The sequence below is a fragment of the Brassica rapa genome, chromosome A08 (genome assembly GCF_000309985.2).
Source record: "Brassica rapa cultivar Chiifu-401-42 chromosome A08, CAAS_Brap_v3.01, whole genome shotgun sequence".
Lineage (NCBI taxonomy): Eukaryota > Viridiplantae > Streptophyta > Magnoliopsida > Brassicales > Brassicaceae > Brassica > Brassica rapa.
The window spans coordinates 162660-182669 of NC_024802.2; the positions used below are offsets into that span (position 1 = coordinate 162660).

General features: G+C 37.3%; 2 protein-coding genes and 1 long non-coding RNA gene across 4 annotated transcripts in view; 1 reads left to right on the forward strand and 2 right to left on the reverse strand.

Annotated features, from left to right (window-relative positions):
* Positions 1–284: 284 nt before the first annotated feature.
* The window catches only part of LOC103832553 (cathepsin L-like), a 34213-nt gene continuing 14487 nt past the window's right edge, over positions 285–20010 (reverse strand). Inside the window, exons 2-10 of the mRNA XM_009108574.3 lie at positions 13498–13502; positions 2743–6594; positions 2394–2549; positions 2036–2126; positions 1322–1611; positions 1105–1239; positions 790–1014; positions 638–714; positions 285–554 (exon numbers count right to left, since the gene is read on the reverse strand). Of these exons, the coding sequence (XP_009106822.1) occupies positions 685–714; positions 790–1014; positions 1105–1239; positions 1322–1611; positions 2036–2126; positions 2394–2549 (927 nt within the window). The 5' untranslated portion in view covers positions 2743–6594; positions 13498–13502 and the 3' untranslated portion in view covers positions 285–554; positions 638–684. The remainder of the gene's footprint in view (positions 555–637; positions 715–789; positions 1015–1104; positions 1240–1321; positions 1612–2035; positions 2127–2393; positions 2550–2742; positions 6595–13497; positions 13503–20010) is intronic.
* Positions 13516–17405, forward strand: LOC117127427. The gene is made up of 2 exons (XR_004450439.1): positions 13516–16872; positions 16978–17405. It is a non-coding gene; the product is annotated as an uncharacterized LOC117127427 (long non-coding RNA).
* Positions 18111–20010, reverse strand: part of LOC103832717 (cellulose synthase-like protein E1) — a 21155-nt gene continuing 19255 nt past the window's right edge. The window contains exons 2-7 of one of the 2 annotated variants that reach the window (XM_033277759.1): positions 19748–19993; positions 19555–19671; positions 19271–19483; positions 18979–19182; positions 18512–18859; positions 18111–18442 (exon numbers count right to left, since the gene is read on the reverse strand). In XM_033277759.1, coding sequence (XP_033133650.1) covers positions 18263–18442; positions 18512–18859; positions 18979–19182; positions 19271–19483; positions 19555–19671; positions 19748–19993 — 1308 coding nt within the window. In that variant the 3' untranslated portion in view covers positions 18111–18262. The remainder of the gene's footprint in view (positions 18443–18511; positions 18860–18978; positions 19183–19270; positions 19484–19554; positions 19672–19747; positions 19994–20010) is intronic. The other variant, XM_033277760.1, reaches the window with a different exon arrangement.

A 20010-nucleotide genomic window follows, 5' to 3' on the forward strand; every position in this document is an offset into this window, starting at 1 on the left:
TAAGATTTTCTTGTAAAACATGTAATAAATACTAATACTAGCCGATTATACAACTTTTTAAAGCTTTCAGCCCTATCTGTATTTGAAATTTGAAATTTCTATTAGAAATATTCTCGTATCGAATGGATTTTTTTTTTCTTTATAAGTAGGTTAATCGATTCGTTGGTCGAGAGAGAAAGAATTGATGAAAACTATGGTATGAACTCTCCTTTGACTGCTTAAATTGTTCACTATTGTCAATATATGTCCTAAAACGGAAAACGGAACTTTCTTCTTGTGACGTCTGAACCACTTGGTAATGTATATACACTCCTCATCAAGGTCTAAAACAGAACTGAGAAATGTTTTAGCAAATAAAAGAAAGAAACAGAAATAAAACGCACACAAATAGACGCGAGCGAGTAAGTAAATAAAAGAAGAAGAAAAGCAGTCGAGAATGTCTAAACCAGAAACTATTCTCTGGAGAGAGTGGAAGCAAGTAAAAGAGTTGTTTTTGAGAAGAAAAAAAACTATTCTCTGGAGACGTTTTCCCTTTTGTCCTTTCATCAGAAGCTCTATAAGACAAAAATGACTAATTTACGTAAGAATCGAAACATATACATGTGTCTATTACACGCTATTTAATTAATGTAGTTACCTTCTTAGTATTAGACAAGGCGAGTCTTCCTCATCTTTCCAGACATTTTACTTTTGCCCTTCATAGTGATCAAGAAGCTGTACAAAACGAAATGATTTTAACTGTAAGAATCAAACCATGATCAAAACAGGTTATTCAATTGAAGATCATACCTGAGGATAAATAACGCTAGTAAACAAAGACTTATTTGCTTCTGTACCACGGCTGATTTGTCTAACTATTTTTCCATATCCATTCATCCCCCAAGTAAGTCCTGCTGAATTCTGAACTCTCCAATAATGGATTCCTGTCAACTTGTCAGTTCCATATCCGTACACTAATAACATGTGCCTGTCCAGTTTGCGACACTTATTTGTAGGTCCCGTGTAGATACCATCCTGATTCATAAACAAAATTAAAAAAAAAAGTGAATATGGATTGTATGGAAATATTAAGACATCACAAAATAAATGACTCTACTTGCTAACCCCTTTGAAGGTACTAAAGGCTGTGTGCACATCTATAGTAACTGCCACAGGTCCCAAATTGACCAAGCGCATGAGTTCTTTTTCATCGACCTCCTTTAGAATGATGAGATCTTTAACCTTAAACGTGCGAGTTTGCTACAGTATATTATAAGAACAAAAACTAAGGACACCACAATATAAAAATTTAAGGATAAAAATAAAATATTTAGTATATAACCTTGGCTTTTTTTTTGTTGGTACATAGAACCGGTTTGGGTTTAGATGAATCCTTTTTCGATTCTAGGGCTAACTGAGGACAGTCACAGTCTTCCTCTAAAACAGCACCCCAATTGATCATAAAACTCCTTAGATGCTCAAGGTTTTGTAGTCCACCGGTGGTATCTACTTTGTCAATCAAACCTACTAGCATATGGAGAGCTGATAAGTTGGCATCAGGAGGATCAAATCTGTCTGCAATTACAAGACTTGCAGACAAGCCTCTCGTTGAAGCAATCGTCCAGCAAGTACCTTCAAATAAACATAGGGATATTGAATTATATATGTATTCCATTTTGTAAAGAATATGCATCAGCAAAACTGTAAGGAAAAGAAGGACATGATTCCAAAATATTAAATAAGTTTTTAATCTATACGCGCGCGTATTTTCATGATTTATTTTAGTAATGTCAAGTAGTATATAAATAAATATCTATGGTGTGGTTTAGAAATTTTGTTGAACAAATCCAGTTTTGCACTTATTCTTCCTCGGACACCAATGTAAACTGCTATAGTTCTTCTAATTTTTGGTAAAACCAAAAAAAAAAACCGTTTCAGTTGCGCAAGATCCAAATTTTTTACTTATACCGGAGAAGCCCAAAAGTTAATAAAATCGGATTGGAAACCTCGAAATGCTTTAAGTCTTTTTTTTCTTTGTTCAAATCATAATGCTTACGTCTATTTCCTTGATCGGTCACGTTTCTTAGAGCACCGTTCCTTTTGGTTAACCAATCCAACTCAGTTTGTGTAGTGCCTTCTTCAAGATCCTTCAACAAAAAAAAACTTATAAGGTTTTAGATGGAACTAGGATAAGATGTCTCTATTTTAAAAAAAAAAAAAATTATATATATAATATATATATAAATTCCAACAAGTTTTATGCTAAAAAATTCTTCACTCTCCTAAAAGCTCGAGATAAAGAGCAAATCGGAGTAAACATTCCGGCGACCAGAAGGAAAAAACGGCCGGCTAGGTTACAAGAGATGTCTCTCACTCAAACTAAAAGACAAATTAAAAAGAAACAGATGCTTAACTGTTGGAAAATTGTCATCGGATGGGACCAATTTCTGAGGTTGGGTGGGCTTTTCCTTTTTCTTTTTCGTTTTTTGTTTGTTGGCTTTATAGCCTTTTCCTCCTCCATAAGAATAGACTTCATCATCATCATCTTCTTCTTCTTCCATTTCTTCCATCTGTCAAATCAGGTCGCTATGTCACATCAAAAAAGTATTTATAATGATACTAAATAACACAGATCTGACCGTAAGAAAGTTGTGTGTAAAAAATAAACAAAAGTCTAATCTGTAAAAAGCTCAATAACTTTGCTATGGAGATGATATGCTTCAAAAAATAAAAGAAATGAGGAGAAAAGAAAAACTATTCTACCTTCGTAACGTCACCTCAAACGGAGAAAGAAAAAAGAGAAGAGATATGAACAATGAACGTCACCAAAAATGGACAACAAGGAAAGGAGATATGAACTGTGAGCGACTGTTGTACTATTTATCAGCACTGTTTATTCGTGTACTCTTTTTTTTTTTCAAGTTTTAGTCCCTTAAGTTTAGATTTGTTTTCTTTCTCAAAAAAGTTTAGATTTGTTTTAACTAAACAAAAACTACTATTGCTTTATATTTGATCAGGTCCTGCAAAATATTTAATACTATTAGTTATACCCCCTATCCTCAATTCTCCCGTTTAACGAATTCTGATATTGTTGTCATTGATGACCGGGTGATTGTGGTCGAGTGGTAAGGAGACGGGGCTGAGACACCAACATGTTTCAGGTTCGATCCGCCTGCTGCGCGAAACTAAGTCACAATTATCCTGGTCACCCAACACGGATATGGGCCCATGCTTTAGGGCCTATTTGAATACCCGGAGAGAGGGTCTATCCGTGGGCTGCACCTCCCCTTGGGGATTAGTCTGGGCCTCTCCATGGGCCTGGAATACCTCCAGGTTAATCAAAAAAAAAAAAAAAGTTAGTTAAAAAAAAAACGTTTACAAAGGTCAATAAAGCTTACAGATAATTATAGTAGATAACGCGGTCTCCGCTAACACAAACTCAAAACAAACCAATCATAAAAAATTGAAGTTTTGCATGTGTCGCAATGTAGATATTTATTTTTTCTAAGAGATCACAAAAGGTGGTTTTCATTTGAGTTTATGGGACAATTTGTTGTTGGTAGTAGTCAGTTCGTTATGTGTTAAACTGTTAATTACATGTTTGATAATAAGTAAAATGAGGAAAGATAGTTAAAATCTGTATTGGAAACTTTTATTTTGCTTACTATTTGTTTGTTAAAGAACAAATTATGGCTCCTATTATTAAATCAATATTACTACACGTATGATGATTATAATAACTTTGAACCAATAATATATATATATATATATATCTATGTTACACATAATCAAACCATTATAATACTTATTAGCTTTTTGGATTCTTCAGAAAAGGAAAACTGCAACTTAGAAACAAATTGGCAAAAGACTTCCAAAAATCTGGATTTACACAAAGAATGTTTGGCATCAAATTGAACCCCACAAGATTATTATACTCAAATCACATTTTTGAAATCGGGACGTGCTACAACATACACGGATATTATCAAAAATATTTGAATGTGTATTCGCTTATTATTTAGAAAGGCTACTGTTGACAAAAAAAATACTCCGTATTTAGAAAGTCTTCACAGAGAGAAACTTATAAGTAATTACGAAAAGGTCATTTTGGTGAAGGATAAGGGGCGAAGCCAGTAAGAAAAATGAGGGTGCACATCCACTCATAATATTTTTTGAAAGCTACTGTATTTTCTCGCTAATGTTTATGTGTCCACCAAAAATTGTACCCAGTCATAGTCACTTTTGGATTCGCCCCGGATTAACAAATATGTGTCTTTTAGGTTAACTTTTGTATTTATCTCTTTGTTAATCATTTCGATTTCAAAGGGTTTCCCTATCACAAATTGGCAACCATGAATTGTTTGTTTTTTTTTCATAGAAAACGACACCCTTAAACCCTAGACTGACACTACTACTTTATTGGAGCCCACCTTAAACTTTTTCTTTTCTTTTTATTAATTAACAACCGTTATATGCAAGCCTTGTTTGAAAACAGATAGATATAAAATCTCACTCGCCTTGAACTATATATCTTCCTGATCAATGAAAGATAATCGTGTCTTATTACCCTTGATGTTAATGTTAGAAGCTGACATGTATGTATTTGATTAATGCCAATGTGGTTACTTTTTCTTCTTGACTAGTAAATTAGTCTAAGGTTTTAAAAAATTAGTCTGAGGTTAAATAAGAAAAAGTAACCTAAGACTTCTATATATAGTTAGTACACTAATTAATTTAATAGTCAAGCCGCCTGATATAGAATCTGATGTATATTTGGATTCATCATTCATGTCCAACAATGTTACTTGGTTATTTTTCTTTTGTCTAATAATCAAGGGTTAAGATTGTGAATAAACTGAAAACAAGATAGATTCTGCTCACAAGAGCTTATTGAGACAGAAAATGAAATAGCTTTAAGAAGCTTTATTGTGCAATGAAACTAAAGAAAGGAAGAATCTTTAGGCTTGTCACCAAGATAAGTAAGATTGTAAATGATTCATAAATATGAAAGGAGAGGCTGCATTCAACGCAGCCAAAGTTACCGACACTAACCATCTAACAACATATATATAGTCCTAAGGAACCCTAGTTACATGGTTAACAAACACTTCATATTGGATCATAATATGGGCCTTGGTGTGGGCTTTAATACTCTCCCGCAAACTTAGCTGCGGGTGAACACGAAGCTGCTGAGTTTGAAACCACAACCTGATTACTTGGGTGTACTTGTAGAAGACTAGTTGGTGATGAGGTCTGTAGCAAGTCTTGGACATGTGGACTGAAGGTAGAATGTAGCTGATAAGAGCAGAGCATATTTTCTTCTTCAAAGCCATATACAACTTCATATTGGCCTATACTTGTAGAGCTTTATAAACTCTCTCAGAGGTATGTGTGGCCATAACTTGGTATGCACTTGTAAAGCTAACGTAACTCTCTCAGAGGTGTCTTTTGCACTTGTAGAATTATCATAAACTTTCTCAGAGGTGCTTCTTACCATTCCTTAGGGTAGATACTTGTAGAGCTTCCAAACTCTCTCAGAGGTACTCCCTTTCTATTTTACTAAAGGAAAATCACCCACTGTCTTCATGCTTCAGGTGACAATAATGTAACTATGTCTCAGCTTTGAGTCAAACACCATGCTCCTTCTTTTGCTTACTACAAGCTAGCCTTCAACATAAGCACTCTTCTATCCGTTTGCAGCCACATCTTGCTCTTAATGTCTTCTTCTTAACCCAACTACTGTTTTTCATTAAACCACAATCTCAATGAATCTTCAGCAAAATAACTTCTCTTTAGCATTTCATCAAGCATCTGGTGTGCATCCGTCAAACCAGGAACTTTCAACCATAAATCCCATCTTTATCGAACCCAAAACAAGCCTATTCAAGCACCATTCCAACTAACCTCTTAATTCCAGACTTAGTCTATGCTAGTCATCATCTGAACCAGCCAACAAAGCACCGAACCAGCAATGTCCTATCAAACTATTACTACAAGGCAATACTCTATGTTCTGTTCTGTCTTAGAACAAAGAAATTACCTTGGATCGAGTACACGCTGGATTTTCTGCCCATGATCTCTGATTTTTTTTTTTTTTTTTTTTTTTGATGTGATGTCACGGCTTCGCTCAATGCTTCACCAAATTTTCAAAACCCATCTCTTTTCTTTGTTGTATCTGGCATTGATACAAGCAAGCTCTGAGTAAGATGACCATAGTCTCCGACGCGTTACCACAACCCTGCTGACGTGAAGCTTTTGTGTGATGTTTCTTTAGACCCACTTTGCTTGAAGCTCCAGGAAGAGGACGACATGTTTTAGAGACGGAGACGAGTTGATAATCTCTGAGCGAGCTTGAACATAATTTCCAGATCATGAGATGTCTGATTTAGATAGAAGCCGAAAATAACTTCACTGTTTTAAACACAAAGGATGGAGCTTGACTACGATTTGGCTTCAACGGGTTCTCAGAAACGGCAGTGAAGTGACGACTTCAAAAATCTGAATGCTTTAGTGGGGATAGAGTAAGCGGAAGCTAGAAGAGGAAAAGAGATACTCCCAATAAATCGACTGAAGCTCTGCTACCATGTGAATAAACTGAAAACAAGATAGATTCTGCTCATAAGAGTTTATTGAGACAGAAAATGAAATAGCTTTAAGAAGCTTTATTGTGCAATGAAACTAAAGAAAGGAAGAATCTTTAGGCTTGTCACCAAAATAAGTAAGATTGTAAATGATTCATAAATATGAAAGGAGAGGCTGCATTCAACGCAGCCAAAGTTACCGACACTAACCATCTAACAACATATATATAGTCCTAAGGAATCCTAGTTACATGGTTAACAAACACTTCATATTGGATCATAATATGGGCCTTGGTGTGGGTTTTAATAAAGATAACCGAGTAAGTTGAAACGCAAAAATTGTGATTTTAAACTAATTTGGTACAAGAAACATCAAAATCACCACTGGTATAACAACAAACTAACCTTTTTTGTTTGTCAAAAGAACATTTAAATTATTATTTAACTAAAATAACATTTAAATCCTTGTAAATAAACTAAAATAGTTGCTTGGGAACAATATAAGATTACTAATCTTTATAAAAATAACGTTAAAATAAATAAAAACTATAATTAAATATCCAAATAAGAAAACTAAGGAACAAGGTTACGACAGTCTGTAATAGTAATATTCATTATAGACTTCTCAATAAAGTTAAATTACTTGTATAAATTTTAAAAGATTAACTGCAAATAGCTGTAAGTGTACTGTTAAAATTATTTACAAGGATTTTTACAGTAAAAGTACCAAACGTTACTACCAAAATGTCCTTTGGGGCAACAAGGACGGTAAACTTTAATTCGTCGTAACGAACAAGTTTTCTTATGTATGTGTAGGCCCCAGCAGAAAGGATATTCTCAAAGATCAATATTTGACCCCGAAAAGAAATATCCACCGAATCACACTCAAATGTCCTATCCCAAACCCCGGTATTTGCTCTCATATTCTTTTTTTTTTCCATTTTTTTTAATATATATATATATATATATATCTATATATATATATGTATATATTTATAGAAATAAAATATGCCTAATATATCGGTAATCAGATACGGTTACAAGCTTATTTTGAACAAAAGTATCAAAGTCAATCTATTACATGCCTAGTTTCGTCCATCCACTAAACCCGACACGTTCCACTAGTTTGTTTTTCGAAATTCTTCGATATCGGTAGCCGTTCTCAACCATTGACGTTGATTCTCGAAAAAGTGAGGTTGTCTTCGTTGCCTCGGATGTCGGGAATTCCCTTGACGTCTCCGGAGTAGCTAGTTCCCGATGATCTCCACGAAGCTAGTAACCTTCTGTGTCGATGAAGCACAAGACGACCATAGGGGAGGATTCATATACCTGCCAATAGCCTTGCAATGCCACCAAAGCCGGTTTGTATGTAACGCCACACGACGCTTAGAACCGCATCCCAAACCGAACAAGTGCTCGCTACTGCCGCCTAGGAAACCTGCAGAAAAAGCGGGCTGGAAGCATCGTCACTCCCAATCTAGCTAGTAGTCTCACTACCTATAAGGAATATCAGGCACACCACCACGAGAGCATGAAGATCTAAAGTGGTCCTCGGAAGCGGCCTAGATCAAACGAAGACACCAAGGTGTGAATGACTCCCGAGCACAGCCTCGCCATTTGAAGCCCATGAGAACCAAAGACCATAACCTATATGTGAGAAACCTCCTCCGGTGTCAATGAAGAGAGGCTGAACCAATGAAGCCTTGAGACAAAACTGAACGTAAGCATGACCAAAGCCCGGAAATAGCTAGAAATGGAGCCGTGAAGATGATAACTGAAGAGAAGTGTCCATACGAGCTGTCCACCCGAAGCCATAGACGACACCAGGCTACTAACAACCCAAATCTTCACACGAGTCTGAACCAGAACAAAACACCATCTCCTCTGCGTGCACTTGTCTGAGACCCGCTTCCGTTCTAAGGAAGCAACGAAATTCACTTGGTTAAGGGACGATAGCTCCGAGCCACTCCGACGCCAGAGAGACCCTGAAGACTAACCCCCTTCGCCGAAAGAACCCAACTTGAACTCTGGTAGAACCAAAGACTCAAAATCAAGACCTAACCATGACCAATCTTCAACGACAAGACTTCCGGGGGAAATGAACTTAAAACTGATCTACCCACAAAGCCCTAAAATCCGACCATCCGCCGCACAAGCTGCTTCAGAGCCTCACTGTGAAGTCACCAGTAGCAGAGACGACACCAGATCTGAGAGGCTGCGCGCAAAGCTTCAAACCTGGTCGTAACCCTACTGCAAATCCACAAGCATATCGACACGGAACGCATAGAGACAACGAACATCAAACATCAAAGAGGAAGGGGGAGGGAGGGGCCCTCCGGCGCCGGCACATGCACTCACGCGCCGCCGGACGCCAGAGACTTTATTCACTTTTAATTAGAGCCCAAGAGAGAGCGGAGAGGGAGGATAGAGGAGAGAGAAACTGTTTGTTTTTTTTTTCCATATTCTTCTTTTTCCATATGGCCTAATAGTTGATTACCTAAAATATTCAAGGGAAATTTGGACTCATAACTATAACGGTCCATGAAATTAAGCTTCTATCCATAGCATTTCTTTGGCTAGGATACAATTTATATATTTGTGTATACTGGCCAAAATACCCCATCATGTGCGTGGAAAACTGTAGGCCCCACCGGCTATTTCGTTTCCCTAACCCCTGGAAACTGAAACATTTCAAAGTTTTATAAAAATAACAACCCGACAAAGACGAAGCAAGTTTGTGTTGCTTTTGGAGGAAAAAGGGTTCTCTATTGTGAGTCGCAAGTTTGTGTCGCTTTGGAGGATAAGGGGTTCTCTATTGTAAGTCTGTGTGGTATAGAGCGAGTAAATGGATATCAGAAGCTAGGGTTTACGAGGCGGTTGTAATCGACGGTGGGACTCGCGATTGAAGAGGGTTAACGAAAATAATCGAGGTACAAACTTAAATCGTAGCTGTCCAGTGTATCGGAATCATTAATTTAGCATATCCTTTTTCCCCCAAACCAATTCTGTTTACGGAACTTAGATCGACCCATTCCACTTCAATTTGCAGATCTGTGAAGAAGTTGTGACCGTTGGCTGAGTAGAGAGGTAAATTTACATAACTTTTGCATGCGATTTAAGTTTTTAAACGAGAGATTAATATCCAGTTACGCATGTTTGTTTATGTGTTTGGTGTCTGCAAATCGTTTCTGTGTTTGGTTGGGGTGTTGAAAGACAAGCAGAATAACTATACTATGTTAGATAAAGAATAGTATGTTTGGCGCGACTCCGTGTATGTGTGGTTATTCGTTTCCGTTGCATGCGATTTAATTAAGCGAATCTTTTGCATGCGCTTTTGTTTTTAAACACAGTCTGTAATATGTCACGTTTCGCGTGTTCGTTTGTGTCGTCTTGTGTCTGCAAATCGTTTCTGCGCTTGTTCAGAGTGTTGAAAGCGAATTACAATAACTATACTATGTTAGATAAAGAATAGTATGCAGTCTCGTTTCACCTTTCACTATACTATGCTAGATAAATAATAGTATGATGTCGTATGGTTACATGAACGGAGGGTTACACAGTCCTGTGCTATTGACTTGAATATATGTCTATTTGGATGGGTCTGTTCGTATAGTAGGCCTCATGTTGTGTCTTTGCAGGGAAATAATGGAAGAGCTAGGTTTGCCATAGAGCTTGTTCGAGACCGGATATGAACCGACGGGCCGAAAAAGAATTAACAACTATTTCAATCTGCGGTGGATTGAGATCGTAAAAGCAGCACTTTCAGATGCTCAACATGAGATGTTGGTGGAATCTCAATTTCGACAACTCATGCTAATGGGATCACATACATTTTCAGTTAGGTTTGTTCACCAGCTGTTGTCCCGCCAGTTGGTTACACAGAAGCTGTATGAGTTGTGGTGGGTGTTCGCAGGGAAGCCAATCCGATATGGCATTGAGGACTTTGCTTTAGTAATTGGACTCAATTGTGGGACACCTCCAACTGCGTCGGTGGCCGAACAGCGTGTAGCAAAAGGCAAAAAAAAAAAGAGAAATCCAAGGCGAAGCAATGCGGTGGAGATGGCCCTGTTTGGGAATATTTGTTTGGTAGCGAAAAGACGATAACTCCAGATTGGATCATATGCAGATTAGGCCGAAAAGACAAATACAAAGACGAGGACACAAGACTGCGTTTATCTCTCGAGAACACAAATGGAACAGGGGTTTGTGGTTTCTAGCAGGCCCATATACGCAGGCATTAGTGCATAACTTCCTGCCATCTATCCTAATACACTCTCCATTGCAATTTCAAGTCCCCTCCATGATTTTCAATACGAGACGTTGACGTGGTTGTCGTCTAACATCATTTTCCTTACTGTTGCGATGGTCGGGCCAATCTTTATTCCAACGAAACGTGATTGTATGAGCTCTCCAATGACTTGTGTCGTCGCCTGCTTATGGTAGTTCCTCCTAGCATCAACCGAGTAACAATGCCTCAGGGTTGCTTGTCTTATCTAAAAATTCCTAGTTCCATCAACCTTTGCCGCGTACACTCTCCAAGGACAGTCAATAGCAACACAAATAAGAACCATAAATGAGAGTGTGGAGTGCCTTGTCTTAAAGTGGAACTTCTTATTTATGGTATGAATTGCAATTTTGATTTTGCAGTCGGTCTTTGACTTGAAAACCTGCCCCACAAACAGATTGTCCCCTTCATATGGGACAGCTTCTAAAGCTGCATTTAGGCATGCAGTATAAATAGCGTCTTTGTTAATACTCGAATATATTCTATACTATATTTATATAACGTATAGTATTCCTATATACTTACCATTCTCCTCGGCGCTGTCAATAACAGGTGGCGCATCGAGTGCAAAGAGTACAGGTTTTGTGCTTTGGTCGTTAAGCAGGTCATGCAGAGAGTCTTGGAATCGCGTCCATGTGTATAGGCTACTTGGTTGTGCGCTAGGGGTGGGCGCAATAAGTGTACCTCCTTCTATTGGCTCCAGTCTGCTCTGCCAGATTCCTCCATTTCAACATCTTCAACCCCTCGATGCATAGGTTCCTCGAACAATCGACGCCGCACAGCACGACTACTTTCTCCATTTCCCCCATATCCAGATTTGGTAGTTGACATGAGTGGATGAATGACATCCGCACGCCAACCAACGATGTCCCCTCCTATGTCGATGGCTTTCCCTTTCTCTCGATAACTCTCGCGCTCTGTGGGACTTGCTAGGCGAATGATTGGCTCGCAAATGACTATTCCATTTTGTTTATGTGGAATAGGACACACCGGCGGTCCACCGAAACTCCCACTAACGTCATTTTTTTTTTGTGTGGACGTGTCAAAGGTGTGTCCGACATCGCAAAATCCACCCAATCGTCCTCAAACCCTTCTCCCTCATCTGAGTCGTCATCGTTTTCATTCCTGGCAAGGTTTTGATCTGTAACATTCGCATATGGGACTCTCGGCTCCGAGACGGTAACAAAGAGGTTTACTTCTTTGATTTTGCGCCTCATTTGGACAAATACCTCCTCCTCATGATCGTCTGATATGAACTGCAGTGTTGACCCATCACCATCGTCGATTTGCATCCACGTCGGATATTGGTATGCAAGTTTCGTACCCCGAGGCTGAGAGCTTCCTTCACCAAGTTCACTAATTCTTCTTATTCCAAACCCGACTTCAGGGTAATGCTTTTTGTGCCTTCTTCTGTTAGGGCATCGAAGATCCATTTCCCGTCATCCTCGCGGACCCAAGGCCCAGTTACTATCATTATGTTGTCCTGCACCGTCATCTGCATACGCACGTAAAAGCCAAAAAAATATTCTTAGATCGGTTCTTTCCATTATCCTTTGTAGCATAGAAACCTTGCTGCTTTATCTGATATTTAACGTTTATCGTTACATATTTAATCTTTGGGTTGAACCTTTATTATATAAAACAAGAGAACATCGCTTCATCTCATATGAGCCTTTTAAAATTAACTCCTTATATAACGTACCCTACATATCATATTCACCATCCCACCTACCAAAATCTGCTATCCTTCAGAACTTTAATGTCGAAACTACATACCTCTTCGCTGTCTCCTTTTGTTTTAACTCCTCTGCTGTCTTCTTCTTCGGACATTTTTAAACTTTATGTTTCCTATTTTTACCGAAAAGCAGTATGGAAGAGGAGATACAGAGATTTATTAGTAGCCACACGTTCCTAATGGACGAGAATTTGCGATGTTTTGAGTAATTAAGTGTGTGCTTATGATATAGAAGTGGCAGACTATTCTATTATAGGTTTGGTACAACTCTTTTACGCACATGCTCTTTTTCCTTTCCTCTGCCTCGACACGCACACGCGCTTCGAAGGTTATTTCCGTCACCTTTTGGCCCAAACCTGTCTCTTTTCCGGGCATGTACTGCAGCATGGGTATATTGTGAGTTTTTCCCCTGTTATAAATATACACCAAATTCTCCCAATATTCAAAGGTTTCAATCCAAAATATACATTCGCAATGATCCATAATTACAATATATTATTTAACTAAATGAATTCTATATCTTTATTGTTAATTATCAAGATTAATAAACTGTCTTGGCTCTTTTTTTTCGAACAAAACTTAGGTTCACCCCTAAGGTGAACCTTTAAATTCACCTTTCCTCTTATTACCAATCAAAATGCCACATAGATTATTAATAAAATAGATTATTTTAAAATAAAATCTAAAATAATTGAAAAAAATAATGACGCTCATTTTAATGACGTTAACGCCACTAACTAAACCCTAAATCTCAAACCTTAAATCTAAACCCTAAACCCTAAATTCAAAACCCTAAACCTTAAATATAAATCCTATACTCAAACCCTATATCTTAAACCCAAATCCTAAACCCAAACCGTAAACTCTAAACCCAAACCCTAGACCTTAAACTCAAACCCTAAATCCTAAATCCAAACCTAGACTCTAAACCCAAACCTTAAACCCTAAAGAAACAACATCAACATTAATCCAAACCTTTAAGATATAGGATTTGGGTTCAGAGTTTACGATTTAAGTTTAGGGTCAAGGGATTAGGTTTGGGTATATGGTTTGAGTTTAGAGTCTAGGATTTGGGTTTAGGATATAAGGTTTGGGTTTAGGGTTTACGATTTGGATTCAGGGTTTAGGATTTGGGTTTAGGATATAGGGCTTGGGTTTAGGGTTTAGGATTTGCGTTTAAAGTTTAGGGTTTAGTTAGTAGTGTTAGCATCATTAAAATTGGCGTTATATTTTTTGTTTCAATTATTTCAGATTTTTTTAAATAAAATTAATCTATTTTATTGTTTATCTAGGTGATATTTTGATTGGTAATAAAAGGATTGGTGAATTTAAAGGTTCACCCCTAGCCAATACTAGGGTGAACCTAAGTCTTGTTCTTTTTTTTTGATAGCCAATAGTATGGTAGTTATTTTTTGGGATCAAATTTAAGCAGATCGCATGTGATCTGAGAAAGGTGCTATAATCCTGAGGGATAATTTCATCAATAAAAGAAGTTTATATATTTTTTTTAAGTTTATTAAATCACAAAATCGTTTATAATGATTATTAGAATTTTAAAACTCTATAGTTATTGGCTAATAGATTTTAACATGCTCATAAAATCGAGTGTTATAGATTTGATGATTCTTGAATGATATATATTGTCCATTGGTATTCAAAATATTTGGGTTTTAGGGATTCTTAATTCAATCCAAATCTAATGTTATTGGAACTTGAATTTTAACATTCCTTATATATTAATTGAGAATTATTTAAAAAGTTATAACTTTAAGTTCGTACTAATTAAAGAAAACTCTGCTTAGGTGTCACTTAATTAAGATGACAATTTAACTTACGTGGGAGCTTAAAAATCAATTGAAAAAATTATTGGTCCAAAATCCAATTACTAGGAAACATTATATTAATCTAAAATATAAGAAGCGTGTATTATTTTTTTAAATAAAATCTACGGAATTACATATATGTGGAAATTAATGACTATGAATAATAAATAGAATTTGATAATAATTTTTGCATCATTCTTAATTTTTGTTTAATTTATCTCCACTATATAAAATGAACTAAATTGAAGTAATTCTAGGGGTGCCACATAGCACAAAATATTCCTAACCAATCATTTGTTCATGTAATCAAAGTTGTTAAGCTGTTGGGTCACGAATCTGTGATGCGTAATATGCCAATTTCTTTTATTGACCCGTTTGTATTAATTTCCTCTTCTTTACGGCGTCTACAGACCCTCCAAAACTCACTGTCTTCCCATTTCCTCCGTATAACGCCTGCGACGGAATCAAAGTTATCCTCCAGACAAATCGGTGTGTAATTCTCCACATCCCTCCTCTTACTCAAAGATATTGATGCCTCTTGAAGACCCCTTAATTAATCACTCAAATGAAATATCCCAGCTCTCTCCTTTCCGTCTTGAGACTATATATATATATATCCCAACCCAACAATCCCTTGCTCAGCAAACGCATCCCAGCACTAAGGCAAATCAAACAGCAGTCACCACCGTGCAAGCCATTCTCTACTTTTGTTTCACCACGACCAGAAGATTCCAAGTTGATGTTTAGGCTAATCAATTTCTGGGAAACTTCCATTAATTCCAAAAGAGGCATCCTTATCGGAACCAAGTACGTGATAGTCGATTTCTTTAATCATCATCATCCACAGTAACTTGATCGCTTTGGTTACAGAATCGACCGATTGAGAAAATATAAGAGACTTAGGCTCAATTCTTCATTGACTTCGTCATGGATAAGAAGATTAGGAGTGGTTATGGGAGTTATATAAGGTATTTTATCTATTGGAACAATGGCATAGGATTACATTTGATCTGAATACAAGCAGTGTTTTGTTATTGATGATGATCAAGAACCATTGATTTCTCAATTCATGATTGGAGATTTCTCAATTCATGATTGGAGATGAAACCAACTCATCAAGTAATGGCTCTTTCTTCGAAAATATAAAATACAAAAAATTCAAAGTTAAATGTGTTTTCGTTTGTGTTATCATCTACATATATATTTAACTTTGGATTGTTTGTGTTGAAAAGGATTACAAATCTGAAACCTGGTGAGGAACAAGAAGATCCAGAAAGGAGGTATGTGTAAATAAGAGTTTATGGTCGGATAACTTAGAGAGAGTGGTTGATGAGAATATGAAGATTGAAGAGAGAACTTGTAAGCAAGTAATTACACTTGGACTTATGTTCACTGACAAATCCCCATTAAAGCAAACCAAGCTTCAACGCAGATTTATGACATGGTGTTTCTTCGTATGTGTCTAGCTCAAGGCATCAATCATATATTGTAATTAGGTTGGGTGTATTGAAGAATTGAAGCATTATTCTTTTGTTTTGATTTTTAATAGAAAAGATAGTTATGTTACGATTTGAAGATATCTTTTGTGTTTCTTTCTTAGTGAAATTAAATTTCTATGATTTTTTTCTTCGATTTTAAATTTCACATACACTGAATCCAAAGTTACATTGTTGTCGGTACAACAGACATATACAAGTACAACCAATACAATTTACTTTTTAGGTAAGATTTGTCCGTGCACAAATAAACATACCCGTAGTCTGGTTTATCAGTCACCATTTTCAGTCCAATGTGATCTCTTTTATATAATTAATAGGCAAAGCCATCTGTGGATATGAAAAGGGTTCTAACGAGGTATCTAATGAGTATATCTAATGAATCTAAGGTTATAGGAAAACATGGATGAGATGACATGATCACAAGTTTTGCTCAAGTTTGCGGGATCAAAACAAATTCTAAAAAACACATGTACCTATCTTATTATATAAAGGAGTGTTTACCTTCTTCCTAGGCCCTCCACATCAGATTCCAGCTAGGAAAGTCGAGCAAGGAGACGGCGCCACGTGTCTGTTATTCAAAACGCGTCGTTTAATTTATGGAAAGTAATAAAAATTTATGGGCTTTCTATTTATGTTAAGAATTAAAGCCCAAAAAAATAGACTTTACAGTCCTCATCGCTTACCATGCCGTAACTAGGGTTCGTCTTCTTCTTCTTCTAACACTTGGTATCTAAATTTTTTTTCTCTGTTATCTGTCAGCATCAATGGCGTCTCGAGTAATTGGATTACTGAAATCGAGTTGCAGAATCTCTTTGTTTGTCTCCAATCGCGTCTTATAGCCTTCTCTTCTAATAATTCGAAACGTTCTGAGTTATTCATCGCATTTATCACCTTATTAACTCCATAGGCAACATAAACCACTATCTGACTTTAATTGTGAGTTATACCTCTGAACTACACCTATAAAAATGTTAGCTTTCTTCACTTGAGCATCATCTTCTCAATCTGTGAAAACACTAATCTATATATTACCTGTGAAATGGCTAACTTATCAATCTTCCTTTCTGATCTGAAGCCTGGCCGAGGCTCCTCCACCGTCCAAGTGCTGTTGCTCAGATTCTGGAAAACCAGAAATGTTCGAGTGGGGGGGGGGGGGGGGGTGGGGAACTGATGTCTCTTGATATGCTCTTACTGGATTCAAAGGTAATTATGTTCTTAAACTCATGTTCAGATTGCTTTATGTTCACAAAACTCATGTTCAAAGTTTTCTTAAAGCGATGTAAGAAATGTTCTTAGGCTTATGTTCATAGTCTTCTTATGTTATTAAACCCATGTTCACAGTGTTCTCGGTACATCTGCAGAGAACTCTCGAATTATTTCTTAAATCTCTCAAAGACGTTTAATCTCAAGGTAAGACACCTATAGAGTCAACGAAAATGGGTAGATAAACTACATAAAAGGATACAAAGATTCAACCTTTCTGGATTTCTAGAGTTGTCGAACCCGAAGCAAAGGTAGGAGGAGCGATCTCCACCATGTCAGAATCCTTCGACGATCTTCCTGAATATTGATTCTTTATGCTTCGCAAAAAAAAAGTGATTCAAAGATGTAGATGATCTGGAGAGGAAGAAAGCATACCTTTTTATACTCGTAGAAACACCACCTCTCAGAAGATTAACACACATTGAAGTGGAAATCGTGGCTAAAGGAGTTAAGAACATGCTTAATGCGATGGATCTGGAAGAATTCGTTTCGATTGATGGAAGGTGTAAGGACTTGATAGAAACCCTCAACAAACTGAATCGTCACGCCGATTTAAGCAGATTCATCTCCTTTAGATGGAAGAATCAGAAAACCCTATAAATAGATCGCATAGCGGTAGCTCGGAGGCCACTGGAACTGAAAAAGGGGCCGCGTGACATGCCAAGAACAAAGCCCGTACACGAAGCCCATAAACATCCATACAACTTTAATTGAAACAATGTGTTTTGGACGAACAGACACACTTACATGCTTCGACTTTGTGACCTGGAATCCTATGTGGCGCTCTAAGTAGAGAGAAAAATGTGTTTTATAATAATATAGTTTTGATTTTTCTTAGTTTTTGCATGTTTTATGCAAAAATATTAAATAATATTTTTGGAGTATTATATTTACTTTTATGTTATTATATTATTTTAAATATTATTTAAGTATGAAACAAAAATATTGAAGATTAAAATGACCATTTTATAAAAAAATAATATTCAACTTCATAATAGAGTAATAGCTAAGATTACTCGGGGTTTATGGAGTGGAGTTGGAGAAAATTTTATTGGAAATGCCCTAAAAGACAAGCTGTTGCAAACTTTACAAAGGAGTTAACTGTCACGGTCACTGGCATCTTCTATAAACGAGCTTGTTCTTCTATAAAGCCACGTCCTTTGCTCGTTCCACCACCCACGTAACGTACCTCCGCACCACAAGAACTCGACTAAGCTATAAGCATTAGCTGCAACAGTCACGTATCCAAACGGGATAAACCACCACGAGCTCCAGACCTGCAAAGAGCAGACCGTTTTTTTTTTACCCAAGATTTAACAAAAACAGAGTAAAGCTATTATAGTTACCTTTGGAAACAGAGGAATGCCTTTGAGGAGACAGAGAGAAGTCAAAACAGAGTAAATAAGCACAGGTACTGAACTTGGAGCCCAAAGGCAATAGCAACAGTAACCAAGTATCAATCCTAAACCGATCTTCCCTTGGCCATACCAAACCGGACTATACACTGAAAGCAGAACCTGAAAGTTACCCTCTGACCATCTCCTTTGCTGCACTAGCATTTGATGCAAATTGGTCGGCGCTACACCGACAAAAGCTTTCTTTTTCGGGTTCAAGTATGCTGATTTCCATCCACGGCATTTAATCCCTAAACCGGTTATTACATCCTCTGCCGGGCAACCATATTTCACACCCATCTGTACATTGAAACAAACATTCTTTACTTTAGTTTTGAGTGAATGAGATATTCAAAAACCGGTTTGCGTCCGGATCAAGAAACATTTCGTAGTAAGCAAGTATTAATCACAGCTTTTACCTCCTTTCCCCATTGAGAGTTTTCTTCATAAGTGCAGCTTGCAAGAGCCTTAATCATCTCAGTCTCTGAAATATACTCAGATTCTTCTTCTTCTTCAACCTCTACCTCGCCATACTTTCTTCCGCAGATCACATCTCTTCTGTGAAAGCAGCCAGTTCCAATGTATAATGGACCGCCATTTCCATCTAATCCATTAAACTCCACCTTTTTATATTAAAAACATTCCAAAAACTTTAAAGCTTAGTTATAAGCAGAATCAATAATAATACTTCCTCTATATATACAAACTTACATCATATCCAACTCGCATCATGCTTGCATATAAATCATTCTTGGTAAGGTTCTCAAAACACTGCGGGAACTGCACGAAAGCAATCTTTTTCCCCTCTTTCTCATCAAGGAGGATGCAGAGCGCGTCGCGTGCTGACTTTGAGTTGTTTGAGTACATATCACAGTCCAAGTTTAGTATGATTCTCCCACATGTGATCTTCGAAGACACCCTTATCTGTGATAGAATGAAAAACGGTGTTACATTAAGAGATAGGAAGATGCCTTGTGGAACAAGTAAACTATTACCAATGCGTTCATGGATCCAGCCTTGAAGTGATGATGATGCTCTGGTCTCTTCTCTCTCGATAGATACACCAACGTTGGTACTGTTACTGTATTACCTTTTCTTCCATCTACCAAAATCTGATTAAAGGAAGCAAACACACAAAGATTCAGTTAGGTTGCTGCAGTTTTCTTACAGAACATAACCGTTACTTACTTGAAGAATGGTTCCATGGTTTCTGCGAGTAGCGTGAGAGTCCCACTGGGAGAACCCGTCACCGTACTTCAAACGCGCCTCATCTGGTATTATCCCGAGTCTCGCCGCCGTTTCAATCCTCGCCGCCATTTCTTTATACAACCTAGCCACTTCCTCTGTTTCAGCTGAATCAAAACCACTTGCCTTGCACGTCAAGTAAGCAGCAGGGGATCTCGGTTCAACGTTGAATCTTTTGCAGTACGGAACCCAAACTTTAGCAAACT